The 20,662-nt window shown below is 44.4% G+C and overlaps 1 protein-coding gene across 3 annotated transcripts in view; it reads left to right on the forward strand.

The window, feature by feature from the left end:
• The window catches only part of LOC123995420 (regulator of G-protein signaling 6-like), a 181,794-nt gene that overhangs the window by 119,807 nt on the left and 41,325 nt on the right, over window positions 1-20,662 (forward strand). For all 3 annotated transcript variants that reach the window (XR_006831824.1, XM_046299014.1, XM_046299015.1), the window contains 5 exons: window positions 12,386-12,482; window positions 14,132-14,182; window positions 15,101-15,207; window positions 19,256-19,307; window positions 20,237-20,301. Coding sequence is in view for 2 of the 3 variants with exons in the window: in XM_046299014.1 (XP_046154970.1) it covers window positions 12,386-12,482; window positions 14,132-14,182; window positions 15,101-15,207; window positions 19,256-19,307; window positions 20,237-20,301 (372 nt within the window). In the remaining variant the exon portion in view is untranslated. The remainder of the gene's footprint in view (window positions 1-12,385; window positions 12,483-14,131; window positions 14,183-15,100; window positions 15,208-19,255; window positions 19,308-20,236; window positions 20,302-20,662) is intronic.

Genomic DNA, 20,662 nt, shown 5'->3' on the forward strand with positions numbered 1-20,662 from the left:
ACCGACATCCTATTAAGGAAAACAAGAGCAAAGAGAAAGAATTTGGACAGACAGAGTGGGAGGGTCGTCACAGAGGAGAGAGGCAGAGAAAGAGGAGAGAGAGAGAGAAAGAGGGAGGGAGAGATATAGAATGAGGGAGGGAGAGATATAGAATGAGAGAGAGAAGGAGCGAGAGAGAGAGAAAGAGGGAGGGAGAGATATAGAATGAGAGAGATAAGGAGCGAGAGAGAGAGAAAGAGGGAGGGAGAGATATAGAATGAGAGAGAGAAGGAGGAGAGAGAGAGAAAGAGGAGGGAGATATATAGAATGAGAGAGAGAAGAAGCGAGAGAGAGAGAAAGAGGGAGGGAGAGATATAGAATGAGAGAGAGAAGGAGTGAGAGAGAGAGAAAGAGGGAGGGAGAGATGTAGAATGAGAGAGAGAGAGAGAGAGAGAGAGAGAGAGAGAGAGAGAGAGAGAGAGAGAGAGAGAGAGAGAGAGAGAGAGAGAGAGAGAGAGAGAGAGAGAGAGAGGGCAGAGTGAGAGAAAGAGAGAGAGGGGAGAGAGAAAACAATTGAGAGAGGGAGAGAGAGAGAGAGAGAGAGAGAGAGAGAGAGAGAGAGAGAGAGAGAGAGAGAGAGAGAGAGAGAGAGAGAGAGAGAGAGAGAGAGAGAGAGAAAGAAAGAGAGAGATGCTCAGATAACTTTCATTAGTTGGCTAAGGTTAGCATGCTAGCTCGTCAGAGTGCCTTCAGAAAACATTCTCACCCCTTTACTTTTTCCACATGTTATCATGTTACTAGTGCTGCGTTGACCATATTACATATACATATATTACATATACATATTACTTCCCGGGACCACCCATACGTAGAATGTATGCACACATGACTGTAAGTCGCTTTGGATAAAAGCGTCTGCTAAATGGCATACATTATTATTATTATTATATTATTATATTATTATATTATTATTATTATTATATTATTATTTATATTTAACACACCAGCAGTCATGAGACATGACTGCAGTAAAATTCCACATGACTGTTGAGTCACTATAATCTCTTTGTATGCACTGTCTCTAATGGCCTGGTACTCAGGGCTCTATTGTCCCTCCATCAGGTTCTAATGGCCTGGTACTCAGACCTCTATTGTCCCTCCATCAGGTCCTAATGGCCTGGTACTCAGGGCTATACTGTTGCTGACATCAGGTCCTAATGGTCTGGTACTCAGGACTCTATTGTCCCTCCATCAGGTCCTAATGGCCTGGTACTCAGGGCTCTATTGTCCCTCCATCAGGTCCTATGTGTCTGGTACTCAGGGCTCTATTGTCCCTCCATCGGGTCCTAATGGTCTGGTACTCAGGGCTCTATTGTCCCTCCATCAGGTTCTAATGGCCTGGTACTCAGGGCTCTATTGTCCCTCCATCAGGTCCTAATGGTCTGGTACTCAGGGCTCTATTGTCCCTCCATCAGGTTCTAATGGCCTGGTACTCAGACCTCTATTGTCCCTCCATCAGGTTCTAATGGCCTAGGTACTCAGGGCTCTATTGTCCCTCCATCAGGTCCTAATGGTCTGTTACTCAGGGCTCTATTGTCCCTCCATCAGGTCCTAATGGCCTGGTACTCAGGGCTCTAAAAAAGCTACTAAAGTAAGTAAATAGAAAGCTACTAAAGTAAGTAAATAGATGTATTAGTCTGAAATATATAAAGGTCATCTCGTCAAAAGAAATGAGGCTCTCCAGTCTCCATGCTCATCAGTTCCTCATTCAACATATTTTATTCTCCTTCACTCAAACCTGCTTTAAAGGTCTTCCATGCTAGCTGTTTTACATTCCCCTGAGACCAACTTGAAATATTTCCAAGGTCACATATTGTTAGATTGTCAATAAACAGCCACGCTAGTGTGTCTCCTTTCTGTATCACCGAATTTTACACGAGGAAAAAAAAAGCCGAATAGGCTGGACGCTAGGCGTTAATCAGATCGTTCAGCGCAGACGTGACACGCTGCAAGACTGCACCGGAGCGTCACATCTAGTGAAGGCAGATCAAAGTTGCATCAATGACTTTGAAGATCACATAATGATTCATTAGTATTCTATATAAGACAACTTCATTTAATATCATAGTATAACGTTACTGCCCCCCCCCCAAAAAAAAACAGCACCTAATTTCTTATGAGATTTAGGATGGTTAGATGAAAACTCCATCAACAATAAATATCATGCGGCCAAAACTCAACAGAGCACAAATGTAGGCTACTAGGCAGAATGTGCTTTGATTTGGAACAAAATACAGGAAGGCCACGTATTTTTTTTTTAGTTTCGATGAAGGTATTTGATTGGGGAATGGGGATCCATTTTTATGATAGGAAATTATAATCAAATCAAATTTTATTGTCTTACATACACGTGTCTTACACACACACACATGCGCGCACACGCGCACACAAACACTTATACACACAAACACTTACACACAATACACACACTCACTTTGCTTGTACTCATGTTAAAGCCAACGCTTGACTTTTTAATTAAATATTTGCATCTAGTCGTCATGTATTCATTATCTGGTTAAATGTTTGTAGTTTGCATGTTTCAGTAATGATTAACATAGTCATAAACCTCTGCTTGATTTAGCTTTTGGTATATTTGGCATTTTTATACATATTCTTGTATTTCCCCTGAAGAAAGCAATAATTAATCAGCACACTACCCGAAATAAATGGACACTACCGGTTATAAAATGGTGTGTGGGGGGGGGGGGGGCATTCTGATAACCATCTGCTTGGTGGTTGCTACTTAAAGTCCCCAGGACATTCACAGTATTAGTCACGACTGTCTTCTCTTCTTGTGTGCCAGAGGCATGGAATAATCTACAATCCATGCTTCATCTAGATATGTTACTGCCACTGAATGAATGTAAAATATTCATGTGTTACAGAGGAGCGTTTTTAAATCAGGCCTGGTGTCCCCAATATTTCATAGTGTTCTATTGTTTCCAGTCCTTGTCTTATATTATCTCCAATGTATTGTCCATGTATAAAACCTGTCTGATTAGGATGAATAATATCTGACAATAATTTTTAAATTGTAATGCGCCAAGCATTTTGCCGGGATTTTTGCATCACAACACTGAAGTGTAAGAGGTCTACATTTTTTTAAATGGACTGGATCTTTATATATACATCATTTGGGTCCTGTTTCAGTAATAATGATACCAGACCTTCTTGTTGCATGTCTGATAATCTACCATTTATATAGAAGTGGTTCAAACCTGTTACGGCTAGACGTTCCGCTAGCGGAACCCCTCGGCAACATCCGGTGAAATGGCAGAATGCCATGAAATCACACATGCAAATTAAACACCAAATTAAAGCTACACTTGTTGTTAATCCAGCCAATGTGTCAGATTTCAAAAAGGATTTACGGCAAAAGCAAACCATTCTATTATCTGAGGATAGCACCCCATCAAACGAATACAGACAATCATATTTCAAAACTCAGAAATAAAGATATAATTCATGCCTTACCTTGGACAAGCTTCTTCTGTTGGCACTCCAATATGTCTCATAAACATCACAAATGGTCCTTTTGTTCGATTAATTTTGTTGTTACATATCCAAAATGTCCATTTATTTGCCGCGTTTGATCCAGAAAAGCACAGGTTCCAACTAGCGCAACATGACTACAAAATATCTCATAAATTACCTGTAATCTTTGTCCAAACATTTCAAACAACTTTCCTAATTCAACTTGAGGTATTTTCTAAATGTAAATAATCAATAAAATTTCAGACGGGATAAACTGTGTTCAATACCGGAGGACAACAAAGTGGAGCGAGCTTTCAGGTCACACGCCTCTAACAAACAGTACACTTCACTCAACCCTCGTTCTGAACAGGGCTACTTCTTCATTACACAAAGGAAAAACTTCAACCAATTTCTAAAGACTGTTGACATCCAGTGGAAGCGATAGGAACTGCAAGCAAGTGCTTTAGAAATCCAGATCCCCATAAAAAAACTCATTGAGTATGAGAGTGGCCTCAAAAAAACAAATTCCTGTATGGTTGGCCTCGGGGTTTCGCCTGCCAAATAAGCTCTGTTATACTCACAGATATAATTCAAACAGTTTTAGAAACTTCAGAGTGTTTTCCATCCAAATCTACAAGTACTATGCATATCCTAGCTTCTGGGCCTGAGTAGCAGGCAGTTTACTTTGGGCATGCTTTTCACCCGGATGTGAAAATATTGCCTCCTAGCCTGAATAGGATTTATTAAAACATGCTAATAATGGTCCTCTGAGTATATCAAAAAAAGTTTGGTATACTTCCACTGGTATGCCATCCAGCCCTGGAGTTTGGTATACCTCCACTGGTATGCCATCCAGCCCTGGAGTTTGGTATACCTCCACTGGTATGCCATCCAGCCCTGGAGTTTGGTATACCTCCACTGGTATGCCATCCAGCCCTGGAGTTTGGTATACCTCCACTGGTATGCCATCCAGCCCTGGAGTTTGGCCATCCAGCCCTGGAGTTTATACCTCCACTGGTATGCCATCCAGCCCTGGAGTTTGGTATACCTCCACTGGTATGCCATCCAGCCCTGGAGTTTGGTATACCTCCACTGGTATGCCATCCAGCCCTGGAGTTTGGTATACCTCCACTGGTATGCCATCCAGCCCTGGAGTTTGGTATACCTCCACTGGTATGCCATCCAGCCCTGGAGTTTGGTATACCTCCACTGGTATGCCATCCAGCCCTGGAGTTTGGTATACCTCCACTGGTATGCCATCCAGCCCTGGAGTTTGGTATACCTCCACTGGTATGCCATCCAGCCCTGGAGTTTGGTATACCTCCACTGGTATGCCATCCAGCCCTGGAGTTTGGTATACCTCCACTGGTATGCCATCCAGCCCTGGAGTTTGGTATACCTCCACTGGTATGCCATCCAGCCCTGGAGTTTGGTATACCTCCACTGGTATGCCATCCAGCCCTGGAGTTTGGTATACCTCCACTGGTATGCCATCCAGCCCTGGAGTTTGGTATACCTCCACGGGTATGCCATCCATCCCTGGAGTTTTCCCAGCCTTAAATGCTTAAATTGCATCAGGAAGTTCCTCCTCTGTAATTTGGCCTTCACATGAGTCTTTCTGTATAGATGTTAATTTTACATTATTATTAGGAACAAAATCCATACAATTATCTTCGGTTAGTGGAGATGGAGGAGACTGAAATGAAAACATATTCTTAAAGTATTTTACTTCCTCTTTCCAAATATATTTTGGTGAATCATGCGTGACTCCATCATTTGTAACCATTTTTAATACATTTTTTTGGTAGCATTTCTATATTGAAGATTGAAAAATAATTTGGTAAATTTTTCCCCATATTCCATCCAGTTCTTTATTTTTATAGTATAGTATAGTATAGTATAGTACAGTACAGTATAGTATGGTATAGTATATTATAGTATAGTATAGTACAGTACAGTACAGTACAGTACAGTACAGTACAGTACAGTACAGTACAGTACAGTACAGTACAGTACAGTATAGTATAGCATAGTATAGTATATTATAGTATAGTACAGTATAGTACAGTATGGTATAGTATGGTATAGTATAGTATAGTATATTATAGTATAGTATAGTATAGTATATTATAGTATAGTATAGTATACTATTATAGTATAGTATAGTATATTATAGTATATTATATTATAGTATAGTATAGTATAGTATAGTATATTATAGTATATTATAGTATATTATAGTATATTATAGTATAGTATAGCATATTATAGTATAGTATTGTTACGGATACAGTTATCCTGTGTGTGTGTATCCTGTGTGTGTGTTTCTTTTCTCTTTTTATCCCCTCACAGGTGAAAACCATCACTCCCCAATCAGTCAACAATCAATCATCAATCAGAAGACACACCTACTTCCTATCCTATCACAGTTCCTTCCCCATGGTTTAAAAACCCCATCATTTGTTTGTTCTAGAGCTCAATCTCTCTGTAAATGCCATGTCTGTAGGTCTCTGTGTTTCACTCTCGCTTTGTGTCTTAACCTCTCTTTTGTTTAAGCACCTCCATAGCACTTTGTCATCACCTGTGAGTATTGGTTTTGGTTATGGTGTTTGTTTGTTGCTGGTGGGAAAAAGGGGAAACCAAGACAGTCGCCCATGGGCATACACTACCCGTAGGTGAACTTTGTTAAATACACTAGTTAGAACTGGGCGGACCACCCACTGTATTTTTGGTTAGTTAGTTGTTTAAAGTAGGCTAGTCTAGCTTAGGGGTGTGTTATTGTATATTTATTGTTTCTTTCCTTGGGTCCAGCTCAGCCCCTTTTCCTGCCCCCCCCCCCCCCCCATTACCGTGTGTTTCTAAATAAACCTAGAGTTTGACGGTAGATTTCTGTTGTCGTGGTTATTTCGTGCACACTTTTACTTTGTCACAATAATAATTTGCATGAGTTATGTTACGGGTCTCATTACCATCCCCCCTAGACTGTCGGGCCAAAAGGGATTCGTAACAAGTATAGTACAGTACAGTATAGTATATTATAGTATATTACAGTATAGTATATTATAGTATATTATAGTATAGTATAGTATAGTATATTATAGTATATTATAGTATAGTATATTATAGTATAGTATAGTATACTGGATCTTTCCTGAATAAGTTCCTCCATTTCTTTTTGTTTTCCTCTAACTTATTCTATGCCTCTATGGTACAGATTTTATTGCTATCTATCTGTACTGTTAGTCCTTCAATTTCCTTTGTTAATATGGACTCTTTTGATCGAAATTGCTTTTTGTTTTATAGATGAGTACTGAATTGCATTGCCTCTAAAGGCACATTTCAAAGTGTCCCATACAATAAGGGGATCTGCTGTACCTGTGCTATGTCTGAAAAAGTCAGTTATAAATCATTCTCTCCCAGTTCTAAACCATTTATAATCTAGTAGGCTTTGATTAAATTTCCAATATCCTCACCCACGTGGAAATGCTGTAAGAGTAATATACAGTGGGGAAAACAAGTATTGGATACACTGCCGATTTTGCAGGTTTTCCTACTTACAAAGCATGTAGAGGTCTGTACTTTTTTTATCATAGGTACACTTCAACTGTGAGAGACGGAATCTTTAAAAAAATCCAGAAAATCACATTGTATGATTTTTAAGTAATTAATTAGCAATCAATTGTTAATCAAATATAATCAGATGCTCTGATGTGGGACACATGTTTTATCACTGGCTACAGGGCGATTGATACGCCTAAGGTGTGTGCGTGTGCGTGTGTGCGTGCGTGTGCGTGTGCGTGTGCGCGTGCGCGTGTGTGACGTAGAAGTCCGTCACTGGCCGCGGGCAGCATTTGGTTCTTTAACGCACACACATATTCTTCACTCCTCCCTGCGCCATTATAAGATAAGTTAACAATGTGGGTCGACACACAAATTAACTTCTGTCTTGGTGCATGCATTTCACACCTGTCAGTGTTCATATTTGAGAGATACAATAATTATTATACTTATCAATGTTGTGGATGAGCGCATTGTTTGTTTGTTCTGTTCCTCTCTCTCCATCTCTGTAGCTTCTGGGTATGCTGGAAAAGGACCCGAGCTAAGGGAATTGGGTTGGCTTTATAGTGCCTGTCCCAAATGGCTCAGTAATGCATATGGGCATATTGAAAGATATTGTCAGTAGTGAGGTAATGTTGTAAATGGTATGTTGTGATATTGTTTAAAACCGTGTTGCAATGTATATCCTTTAGTATGTTTAGTTCATGGAAAATGTAGGTTTGTATGGTTAATTGATTAATTAATTAGGGTTAATTGTTCTGAGGGGAGGGGCTAGCCCTACAAAAGGAGCCTCTCTTTCAGTCATGGGGAGGTTTTTGTTTTGGATTGAGCTGTGGATGGGGCAGCATTGTTTTTAAGCTGTCCCATAAGGTAGACGTTGATGGCAGTACTGTTGTTTTTTTGTTCCGGAATCACTTGTAAATAAACACCTTTGCACAGAAGAACTTTTGCGGTTCCGCCATCTTTTTATTTTGATAGAGGTTAGGTTATCCAGTTTAGCCTTCTGGCCTACTCTACGTGACAAGGAGAGCGGGAAGATTCCCCAGTAGCTACCTCAGGACAGGGGATTGTCCAGTATGTCCTCCAGATGCGAGACAGGTTGGAACGGTACAGAGAGGAAGCTAGAGCAAACCTTCAGCAAGCCCAGAAGGCCCAGAAGAGAGGCTATGACCAGCACGCTCTCCACAAAATTTTGCTACACTGCAGAAGTCTGACGCAACCTTGAAATGTTTGTTTGACAAGGCCTTAGCTGGGGACAGTCAATCTTCATGTGGGGGGATTTACACAGTAGACAACCACATACTCTACCTTGGGTCAGAGGCAGATAGCAGGAAGTTGGTGGTGCCATCTACCTGTAGACCACTTGTTCTCAACCTTGCACATACAGTTCCATGGGCAGGCCATCTAGGGCAACATAAGACCTATCTTAGGCTAGGCTCCTGTTTCTTTTGGCCCTCCATGTATACTGATGTACAAAAATACTGCAAATCATGCCTCACGTGCCAGAAAACCAGTGCTGTCCGTAGGTCTGAAAGGGCTCCTCTATGTTCACTGCCTGTTATCTCTACCCCATTCAAGAGAATTGCAATGGACATTGTTGGACCCTTGGAGAAGAGTAGTGCAGGTTACAAGTATATATTGGTGATCTGTGACTATGCCACCCGGTTCCCAGAAGCCTTCCCACTCCGTTCCATAACCACTCCAAAAATAATCAGTGCTCTTGTTCAGCTCTTCTCTCGTGTAGGAATCCCAGATGAAATCCTGACGGACCAAGGGACAAACTTCACCTCGCGACTGATGGTTCAACTCCACCGACAGCTGGGCATTAAAGGCTTGAGGACTACTCCCTACCATCCCCAAACGGATGGGCTTGTAGAGAGATTCAATCAAACGCTCAAGAACATGCTGAGGAAGTTTGTGGCTGACACTGGTAGAGACTGGGATATGTGGTTACCCTTTCTGCTTTTTGCTTACAGGGAGGTGCCTCAGGCATCGACAGGTTTCTCGCCATTCGAACTCCTCTATGGATGGCCAGTGCAAGGACCACTGGACCTGCTGAAGAAGTGCTGGGAAGATTCCCCAGTAGCTACCTCAGGACAGGGGATTGTCCAGTATGTCCTCCAGATGCGAGACAGGTTGGAACGGTACCGAGAGGAAGCTAGAGCAAACCTTCAGCAAGCCCAGAAGGCCCAGAAGAGAGGCTATGACCAGCACGCTCGCCACAGAAAGTTTGAGCCAGGACAGAAAGTCCTGCTCCTCCTTCCCTCGTCTACCAGCAAGCTCCTTGCGCAATGGCAAGGACCGTACCTAATCGGGAGGAAGATGGGCCCAGTGACCTACGAGGTGCTGCACCCGGACAAGGGTAAGAAAAAGCAAATCTACCATGTGAACCTTCTCAAGGCCTGGGAGGAGAGAGAGGAACTCTCCAAAGGAAAGTCCTTTCTGGTCCGCAGAGTAGAAGAGGATGAGTCGGATGGGGTCACAGAGGCATGGAAAGAACGAGCAGAAGTCATACTGGCTCACCTGGAAGAAGACAAGCAAGATGAGCTGAAGCAGCTGTTTGGCAAGTATCCGGCCCTCTTCAGTCAGAGACCAGGAAGAACCAAAGTCCTAGAACGCGTCATTCGTTTGAAACCTGGCCAGAACCCTGTCCGCCAGCATCCTTACCGTGTGCCTGAGAGGCTGGTGGTAGCCCTCAAGGAAGAGGTCCACACCATGATAGAGATGAATGTTGTCGAGCCATCTTCAAGTGAATGGAGCAGCCCTATTGTCATTGTCCCAAAGAAGGATGGCTCTTTGCGCGTCTGCATGGACTTCCGTAAGGTGAATGCCATCTCCCAGTTTGATGCCTATCCCATGCCCCGCATTGACGACTTACTGGAAAGAATAGGTAGAGCTCATTACATCACCACATTGGATCTCTGCAAAGGGTACTGGCAGGTGCCCCTGGATGAACAATCCAAGGCCTACACTGCATTCCGGACGCCAATGGGCCTGTTCCAGTTCAAGGTCATGCCGTTTGGCCTTCATGGGGCCCCTGCGACTTTCCAGAGGCTGATGGACAAGGTCCTCCAGGACTGTGACGATTACTGTGCTGCTTACTTGGACGACGTGGTGATCTACAGCCACTCCTGGGAGGAGCACATACAGCATCTTAGCAGAGTCCTGGGGAAGATTCATGAAGCAGGCCTCACGCTTAACCTCCTGAAGTGTGAGTGGGCGAAACAGGAGACAAAGTACCTGGGTTACCAGCTGGGTAAGGGTGAAGTTCGGCCTCAGGTGGAGAAAGTGGAGTCCATCAGGAATAGCCCTCAACCCAGAACCAAGAAACAGGTGAAGTCCTTCCTAGGTCTGGCAGGGTGGTACCGGAGATTCATTCCACAGTTTTCGACCATCGCTGTCCCTCTGACCAACCTCACTTCGAAGGGGGCCAGCAACCCTGTGAAGTGGACTGAGGAGTGTGAGGAAGCCTTCATGACACTGAAAAACCGACTGTGCTCATTCCCTGTTCTCCAGACCCCTGATTTTCAGAAGAGATTTCTCGTGCAGGTGGACGCTTCGGCTGTAGGAATTGGAGCTGTACTGGCCCAAGGGGAGCCAAGAGAAGAGCTTCCTGTGCTGTACCTGAGTCGGAAGCTGTTGCCCAGGGAAACCAGGTATTCTACAATCGAAAAGGAGTGCCTGGCTATAAAGTGGGCCCTAGATTGCCTCCGTTACTACCTTCTTGGGAGGGAATTTGACCTGCACACGGACCACAGAGCACTGACCTGGATCCAGACCATGAAGGACCGGAATTCTCGTGTGACCAGGTGGTATCTGGAGCTCCAGCCCTTCAGGTTCTGTGTCCGTCACAAGGCAGGAAAAGAGAACGTTACTGCGGACTACCTATCAAGGCTCCCGTACATGGTCGCTTCAGGAGAGGAGGAAGGTAATGTGACGTAGAAGTCCGTCACTGGCCGCGGGCAGCATTTGGTTCTTTAACGCACACACATATTCTTCACTCCTCCCTGCGCCATTATAAGATAAGTTAACAATGTGGGTCGACACACAAATTAACTTCTGTCTTGGTGCATGCATTTCACACCTGTCAGTGTTCATATTTGAGAGATACAATAATTATTATACTTATCAATGTTGTGGATGAGCGCATTGTTTGTTTGTTCTGTTCCTCTCTCTCCATCTCTGTAGCTTCCGGGTATGCTGGAAAAGGACCCGAGCTAAGGGAATTGGGTTGGCTTTATAGTGCCTGTCCCAAATGGCTCAGTAATGCATATGGGCATATTGAAAGATATTGTCAGTAGTGAGGTAATGTTGTAAATGGTATGTTGTGATATTGTTTAAAACCGTGTTGCAATGTATATCCTTTAGTATGTTTAGTTCATGGAAAATGTAGGTTTGTGTGGTTAATTGATTAATTAATTAGGGTTAATTGTTCTGAGGGGAGGGGCTAGCCCTACAAAAGGAGCCTCTCTTTCAGTCATGGGGAGGTTTTTGTTTTGGATTGAGCTGTGGATGGGGCAGCATTGTTTTTAAGCTGTCCCATAAGGTAGACGTTGATGGCAGTACTGTTGTTTTTTTGTTCCGGAATCACTTGTAAATAAACACCTTTGCACAGAAGAACTTTTGCGGTTCCGCCATCTTTTTATTTTGATAGAGGTTAGGTTATCCAGTTTAGCCTTCTGGCCTACTCTACGTGACAGCGTGCGTGTGTGCGTGCGTGCGACTGTAATTAGAATGTCAACGGCCTGTGTTTCTCCTCTTGCTCAAACCCCACTGTCGACACATCACACTCTCTGTAAAGTTGATAGACCTGAGTGTTGTATTTAATGCTCTGGAACTAAACGGGTTGTAGCTACGTAATAGGCCTTCAGATGTGATGTCATCGGTTGTGACCAATCGTGTAATTTATAATTAATAGTTCATTTCCAGAATATCCTGTATAAAAAAAGGTTCAATGAAAATAATGTGTAAAGTGGTGTGTGGGTAAAGAGGAGGGGGGGGGGACGGGGACACTCTGGGTTCTTTTGAAGATAGGTACCCCCCCCCCACCCGCGATGAGGGAGAGTCCCTAGGCCGCGGGGATGACAGGTGACCTTTAACCTCGCGTCTGTGTCTTCTTTTGTCCATGACGTCAACTCTAACGGCTCTCTAACCTGCATCTTTATACTGACTTGAACTCTGACCTCTGACCTCTCATACAGTGTTAACCGTATACACCTTCACTCTCACCTGCTCTTCATCCTTCTCATCTTAACCGTAACCTTCCTCTTTTCAAAAACATACCTTACCTCAATCTCTCCCCCTCTCCCTGCAGATTGAGGAGATAGTGACCCGTATCCAGGATGAGACTGAGGGCGTTCCCATCAGAACTGTCAAGAGCTTCCTGACCAAGATACCCAGCGTCGTCACAGGTGAGAAGTGTAGAGTTGCAGACAGACGCGTCTTTGTGTGTACCTGGCCAACACACACACGCACACACGCACGCGCACGCACACGCACACACACACACACACACATGCACACACGCACACACATGCACACACACACGCACACACGCACACACACGGATATCAAGGGAGAGACACACACACAGACATCGAGAGAGACACACACGGATATCGAGAGAGAGAGAGAGAGACACACACACAGACATCGAGAGAGAGAGAGAGAGACACACACACGGATATCAAGAGAGCGATACGGACGCGTGTAGGCAACATTTTGTAGTCAAGGAGAGGATAGTCTCTTTCTCTCCCTCTCCTTCTGTTTCTCTCTCTCTCTCTGTTTCTCTCTCTCTCTCTCTCTCTCTGTTTCTCTCTCTCTCTGTTTCTCTCTCTCTATTCCTCTTTGTTCATCTCTCTCTGTTTCTCTCTCCCTCTCGCTCTCTCCCTCTCTCTCTGTTTCTTTCTCTGTGTTTCTCTCTCTGTTTCTCTCTCTCTCTCTCTCTCTCTCTCTCTCTCTCTCTCTCTCTGTCTCTCTGTCCCTCTCTCTCCTTGTTTCTCTCTCTGTTTCTCTCTCTCTCTCTCTCTCTCTCTCTCTCTCTCTCTCTCTCTCTCTCTCTCTCTCTCTCTCTCTCTCTCTGTCTCTCTGTCCCTCTCTCTGTTTCTCTCTCTGTTTCTCTCTCTCTGTTTCTCTCTCTCTGTTTCTCTCTCTCTCTCTCTCTCTCTCTCTCTCTCTCTCTCTCTGTCTCTCTGTCCCTCTCTCTCCGTGTTTTTCTCTCTGTTTCTCTCTCTCCCTCTCTCTCCTTGTTTCTCTCTCTCCCTCTCTCCGTGTTTCTCTCTCTCTCTCCCTCTCGCTCTATCCCTCTCTCTCCGTGTTTCTCTCCCTCTCTCTCTCTCCCTCTCTCTCCGTGTTTCTCTCTCTCACTCTCTATCCCTATTCCTCTTGCCTTTTCCAATGCAGAAGTTAAAGCTTTTATTTTACACATAGGAGGTTTATATTGAGTAAATAGTAACTGCACTAGTTTCATTCTGTGGTTTAACTCTGCCGAAGTAAATTAAAACCAACTCCTGGCCGCAGTGGTCTAAGGGACAGCCCTGGTTCGATCCCAGGCTGTGTCACAACCGGCCGTGACCGGGAGACCCATGAGGTGGCGCGGAATTTGCCCAGTGTCATCCAGGTTAGGGGAGGGTTTAGCTGGCCAGGATGTCCTTGTCTCATCACGCTCTAGCGACTCCTTGTGGCGGGCCGGGTGCCTGCAAGCTGACTACGGTTGCCAGTTGGACGGTGTTTCCTTCAACACATTGACGCATTGGGCACATTGGCTGGCTTCTGGGTTAAGCAAACAGTGTGTCAAGGAGCAGTGAAGCTTGGCAGGGTTGTGTTTTGGAGGATGCATGGCTCTCGACCTTCACCTCTCCCGAGTCTGTTGGGGAGTTGCAGCGAAGAGACAAGACTGTAACTACCAATTGGGGAGGAACAAGGGGTAATAAGTACAATAATAATAATACAAAAATTATAATACGTGTGTGTGTGTGTGTGTGTGTGTGTGTGTGTGTGTGTGTGTGTGTGTGTGTGTGCCTCATCTATAACAGTCCTCTCTGTCTCTTGTCTCTACCAGGTGCAGACATAGTGCAGTGGCTGATGAAGAACCTAGCCATTGAGGATCCTGGTGGGTACATGTCATGAAGACTATATATGTATATGTATATATATGTATATATATGTATGTTGTATTCAATGGCAATTAAAGCTTACTAAACATGTAATAACACGCTTTATAAACTCTTAATAGAGCATGTGTTACATGTTTGTAATGGTCTCTTCCTTGTCGCGTACTCTACGTGGATATATTCCAGCATAATGAGTTTTGTATTGAAAAGCTGAAACATCTTGACAAGCATTCAGTAAAGTATGAATCCGTTATGAACTGACTGTTGACATCTAGTAGAAGCCATAGGAACTGCAATTTGGGTCCTAATACATCGGGTTTCCCACAGAAAAGCATTGAAAAATCCAATGACCTCAATTGGATGGATTGTCCTCGGGGTTTCGCCTGCCAAATCAGTTCTGTTACACCCGCAGGCATTATTTTAAAAGTTTTAGAAACTTTGGAGTGTTTTTGATCTATTAAATGCATATCCTATATGCTTCTGGGCCTGAGCAGCAGGCAGTTTACTTTGGGCTTTTCATCCGGACGTCAAAATACTGCCCCCTATCCTTAAGAAGTTTTAATAAGCATTCAGTAAAGTATGAATCCTTTATAAACCATAATAAGGCCCGAGGAGATGTGGTATACGGCCATTATATCACGGCTAAGGGCTGATCTTGAGCACGACGCAACGCGGAGTGCCTGGATACAGCCCTTAGCCGCGGTATATTGGCCATATATCACAAACCCCCAAGGTGCCTTAATGCTATTATAAACTGGTTTACCAATGTAATTAGAACAGGACAAATAACTGTTTTGTCATACACGTGGTATACGGTCTGATATACCACGGCTGTCAGCCAATCAGCAACTGGGCTTTAATCACCCAGTTTATAATTTTAAGTAAGTCACTGACTGTGTTCCATCCTTTTCCTGTAGCTGAGGCGATGCACATCGGGAGTCTGATTGCTGCTCAGGGATATTTCTTCCCCATCTCTGATCACGTCCTGTCACTCAAAGATGATGGATCCTTCTATCGCTTCCAGGTGAGCAGTAAGACCATATAAGGCTACAAGGAAGCTTCCAGGTGAGCAGTACGACCATATAAGGCTACAAGGAAGCTTCCAGGTGGGCAGTAGGACCATATAAGGCTACAAGGAAGCTTCCAGGTGGGCAGTAGGACCATATAAGGGTATACATTAGCTTCCAGGTAGGCAGTAGGACCATATAAGGGTATACATTAGCTTCCAGGTGGGCAGTAGGACCATATAAGGGTATACAGCAGCTTCCAGGTGGGCAGTAGGACCATATAAGGGTATACAGCAGCTTCCAGGTAGGCAGTAGGACCATATAAGGGTATACAGCAGCTTCTAAGTGGGCACCACCATATAAAGCTATGACTGTATAAGAAAGATAAAATGAGATAAGGAGGGATTAGATAAAAACAAATGGTTCTGTGAATGTTCCCAGAACCTTGCAGTAGGTGTAGTAACATTCCCCTTCAACGGCTAAACCCCCCACCCATATGTCATACATGTCAGAATATCTGCACTGAGGAGCCAGATGGAACTGCCAGTGAGGGAAACTGCACCAATGTGACCAGTTGTTATCTTACGCTACTTCCTGGTCTCTATCTCAGTCTAGAGAGGGAGATGTGGCTTCTCCAAAGTGCTTCCCTGCATTCATCTGACTGATTGAGGGGGACAAATATTTAATTTAACCTTCATTTAACTAGGCATGTCAGTTAAGAACAAATTCTTATTTTCAATGACGGCTTAGGAACAGTGGGTTAACCACCTGTTCAGGGGCAGAATTTCAGATTTGTACCTTGTCATCTCGGGGATTTGAACATGAAACCTTTCGGTTACTATTCCAACACTCTAACCACTAGGCTACCCTGTCGCCCCTCCACTCTAACCACTAGGCCCCAAATATACTGTAAAGTACCAATTACTTTCCAATTCAGTCATGGAACCAAATCAAAAACCAACCTGATCCGTGATCCGTACGACACAACACCACACCCGCTAAGATACTTCCTCTGTTTCTACAAAGGGGGTCTGTGACCCCCATTAATAATGAATGGTGGAATATCCTGTGAAATATTTATCACAACTGAACCCACAGAGAGAACAGTTAAGGGGGTCTCTATTCACACAGAGCCTCTCGGAGTAGCAGTGTTGATCTAGGATCAGGTTCCCTTTATAATCCACATAATGTTATTCATTATGATCTTAAAGGCCAAACTGATCCCAGATCAACATTCCTACTCTGAGATGCTTGTACCAGGAGGCTCAGAGACCTTCACAGAGGGAAAACAAAACATTCTATTCCATGTACAGTATAGTGCACTACTTTTGGACCAGAGCCCTGTGTGCCCTATTGGCCCCGGTCAAAAGGAGTGCACTACATAGGGAATAGGGTGCCACATGGGATGCAATCGATGACATTTCACCTCCCACCTAAGTGGAGGGAACGCATCCCCTTCACAGCAGTCAGCCAGCCAATCAGAAAGCTGAATAAAATAAGTGAATGATTGGAGAGAACGATGCAGGCGTTGACCTTGATTCCTCCTCTTAAAGAAGTGAATGATTGGAGAGAACGATGTAGGCGTTGACCTTGATTCCTCCTCTTAAAGAAGTGAATGATTGGAGAGAACGATGTAGGCGTTGACCTTGATTCCTCCTCTTAAAGAAGTGAATGATTGGAGAGAACGATGTAGGCGTTGACCTTGATTCCTCCTCTTAAAGAAGTGAATGATTGGAGAGAACGATGCAGGAGTTGACCTTGATTCCTCCTCTTAAAGAAGTGAATGATTGGAGAGAACGATGTAGGCGTTGACCTTGATTCCTCCTCTTAAAGAAGTGAATGATTGGAGAGAACGATGTAGGCGTTGACCTTGATTCCTCCTCTTAAAGAAGTGAATGATTGGAGAGAACGATGCAGGAGTTGACCTTGATTCCTCCTCTTAAAGAAGTGAAGTGAAGACAAGTATGTGAATTATAACACATCTGTGAGTGCTTATACTTGTCCTATTTTACACATGTGAACTGGAAATGTTTAATTTATTTGTGTGCACATTCTAACGCTCGCTGAGATACCCTTAGAGAGTGGGATCATGGAGCAGAGTAGAGTAAAGTGCCTTGCTCAATGGCACATCGGCATATTTTTCACCTTGGGGAATTGAACTAGCAACCTTTCGGTTACTACCCCCATGCTCTAACCACTAGGCTACCTGTCACCCTAGTGAAAGTTAAGGGGGAGGAGGTGGAGTGTGTTTTGAATTTATAATGATAAGCCACAGAACAAGTTATTAGCATTTAATTTGTTTAGCGGAACGACAAAGAGAAGAAAAAAAACGAACAACAGAGAAAATTCTGTTTTCTTTCGGAAGCGTTCGCAGCGTGACAAATAGTCTACTGGATATTTATTTCTGTTGAATCAACTACACTGAACTAAAATAGAAACGCAACACGCAACACTTTCAAAGATTTTACTCAGTTACAGTTCACATGAGGAAATCAGTCCATTTAAATAAATGTATTCGGCCTTAATCTATGGATTTCACATGACTGGGAATACAGATATGCATCTGTTGGTCAAAGATCAGAAAACCAGTCAGTATCTGGTGTGACCATTTGCCTCATACAGCGTGACACATCTCCTTCTCATAGAGTTGATCAGGCTGTTGATTGTGGGCTGTGGAATGTTGTCCCACTCTTCAATGGCTGTGCGAAGTTGCTGGATATTGGAAGGAACTGGAACACACTGTCGTGCACGTTGATCCAGAGCATCCCAAACATGCTCAATGGGTGACATGTCTGGTGAGTATGCAGGACATGGAAGAACTGGGACATTTCCAGCTTCCAGGAAGTGTGTACACATCTTTGCAACATGAGGCTGTGAACTATCATGCTGAAACATGAGGTGATGGTGGCGGATGAATGGCACGACAATGGGCCTCAGGATCTCTGCAATTTGTGCATTCAAATTGCCATCGATAAAATGCAATTGTGTTCTTTGTCCGTACCCTAACCCCACCGCCACAATGGGGCACTGTATGTGCTCTGCGAAGGCCGGCACTGCCAAATTCTCTAACATGACTTTGTAGGCGGCTTATGGTAGAGAGATTAACATTAAATTCTCTGGAAACAGCTCTGGTGGATATTCCTTTAGTCAGCATGTCAATTGCACGCTCCCTCGAAACTTGGGACATCTGTGCCATTATGTTGTGTGACAAAACTGCACATTTTAGAGTGGCCTTTTATTGTCCCCAGCACAAGGTGCATCTGTGTAATGATCATGCTGTTTAATCAGCTTCTTGATATGCCACACCGGTCAGGTGGATGGATCACTAACAGGGATGTAAACAAATTTGTAGGCAACATTTTAGAGAAATACATTTGTTGTGCATTATGGGAAATTTCAGCTCGTGGGACCAACACTTTACATGTTATTTTTATATATTTGTTCAGTGTATATATATTTACAAAATGACAAATGTTTTTACTGTAAATTATTGCCTCTTTAATATTGTCCCCATGCCTTTCACCTCTCAATAATACCTTCATTCTCTCCATTCCTCTCTTCTCCTCCCCTCTTCTATCCAAACATCTCTCAATTCCTCTCCTTTCTGTTTCTCCTCCCCTCTTCTATCCAAACATCTCTCTATTCCTCTCCTCACTATTTCTCCTCCCTTCATCTGTCCAAACATCTCTCTATTCCTCTCCTTCTCTCCTGCCCTCTTCTGTCCAAACATCTCTCTATTCCTCTCCTTCTCTCCTGCCCTCTTCTGTCCAAACATCTCTCTATTCCTCTCCTTCTCTCCTGCCCTCTTCTGTCCAAACATCTCTCTGTTCCTCTCCTCTCTATTTCTCCTCCCTTCATCTGTCCAAACATCTCTCTATTCCTCTCCTTCTCTCCTGCCCTCTTCTGTCCAAACATCTCTCTATTCCTCTCCTTCTCTCCTGCCCTCTTCTGTCCAAACATCTCTCTATTCCTCTCCTCTCTATTTCTCCTCCCCTCTTCTGTCCAAACATCTCTCTATTCCTCTCCTATCCTCTTCTATCCACTTCTCCCATACTTGACCCTCAGGCTCCATATTTCTGGCCTTCTAACTGCTGGGAACCAGAGAACACAGACTATGGTAAGTCCATAGAAATGGTAGAACAGAAATTCCCTTTCAAATCAAAGCTCTGTGATAGGTGGAGAGTCCTTCACTGAAGGGGCTAGAAATCATAACACCATCTCCTATAGGACAGTGTCACCCATCACTCCCGAAGAACATTATAGATAGCTCACAGCTCTCAGAGCAGTCACAATCAGGAGACTACTCAGCTCCAGTGGACACCTCCCTGGGTGAGCAGGGAGGAACTAGGACCGGGAGAGGGTGAAGAGGAGGGGAGATGGAGGAGGATTGGAGGGATGGAAGATGAGTGGGATGGATGCGGGGAGAGGGAGAGTGGGATGGATGGATGGATGCAGGGAGAGGGAGAGTGGGATGGATGGATGGATATGGGGAGAGGGAGAGTGGGATGGATGGATGGATGTGGGGAGAGGGAGAGTGGGATGGATGGATGGATATGGGGAGAGGGAGAGTGGGATGGATGGATGAATGGATGGATGGATATGGGGAGAGGGAGAGCGGGATGGATGGATGGATGCAGGGAGAGGGAGAGTGGGATGGATGGATATGGGGAGAGGGAGAGTGGGATGGATGGATGGATATGGGCAGAGGGAGAGGGAGAGTGGGATGGATATGGGGAGAGGGAGAGGGAGAGTGGGATGGATGGATGGATATGGGGAGAGGGTGAGTGGGATGGATGGATGGATATGGGGAGAGGGATGGATGGATGGATGGATGGATATGGGGAGAGCGGGATGGATGGATGGATATGGGGAGAGGGAGAGAGAGAAGAGAAGGTAAGAGCGATGCAGGGTGAGGAAGGGATGGGATGGGTGGAGAGGGAGAGGGATGAATGGATTGAAGGGAAAGGATTTTACAGAACCAAGGCTCAGTAAGGCTCAGTCTCAGGTCTCTCTCTCTCTCTCTCTCTCTCTCTCTCTCTCCTCCAGCTATCTATCTGTGCAAGAGGACCATGCAGAACAAGACTCGTTTGGAGCTGGCTGATTATGAGGCGGTGGGTACCAGTGTCATGTGATTATGAAGCCGTGGGTACCAGTGTCATGTGATTATGAGGCCGTGGGTACCAGTGTCATGTGATTATGAGGCCGTGGGTACCAGTGTCATGTGATTATGAGGCCGTGGGTACCAGTGTCATGTGATTATGAGGCCGTGGGTACCAGTGTCATGTGATTATGAGGCCGTGGGTACCAGTGTCATGTGATTATGAGGCCGTGGGTACCAGTGTGATATGATTATGAGGCGGTAGGTACCAGTCTCGTTCTACGTCCCAAATGACACCCTATTCCCTATATCGTGAACTACTTTTGACCAGGGCCCATATGAAAATGTGGGACACAGGCCTGGAGCGTCCAAAA

Source organism: Oncorhynchus gorbuscha, linkage group LG14 (genome assembly GCF_021184085.1).
Source record: "Oncorhynchus gorbuscha isolate QuinsamMale2020 ecotype Even-year linkage group LG14, OgorEven_v1.0, whole genome shotgun sequence".
Lineage (NCBI taxonomy): Eukaryota > Metazoa > Chordata > Actinopteri > Salmoniformes > Salmonidae > Oncorhynchus > Oncorhynchus gorbuscha.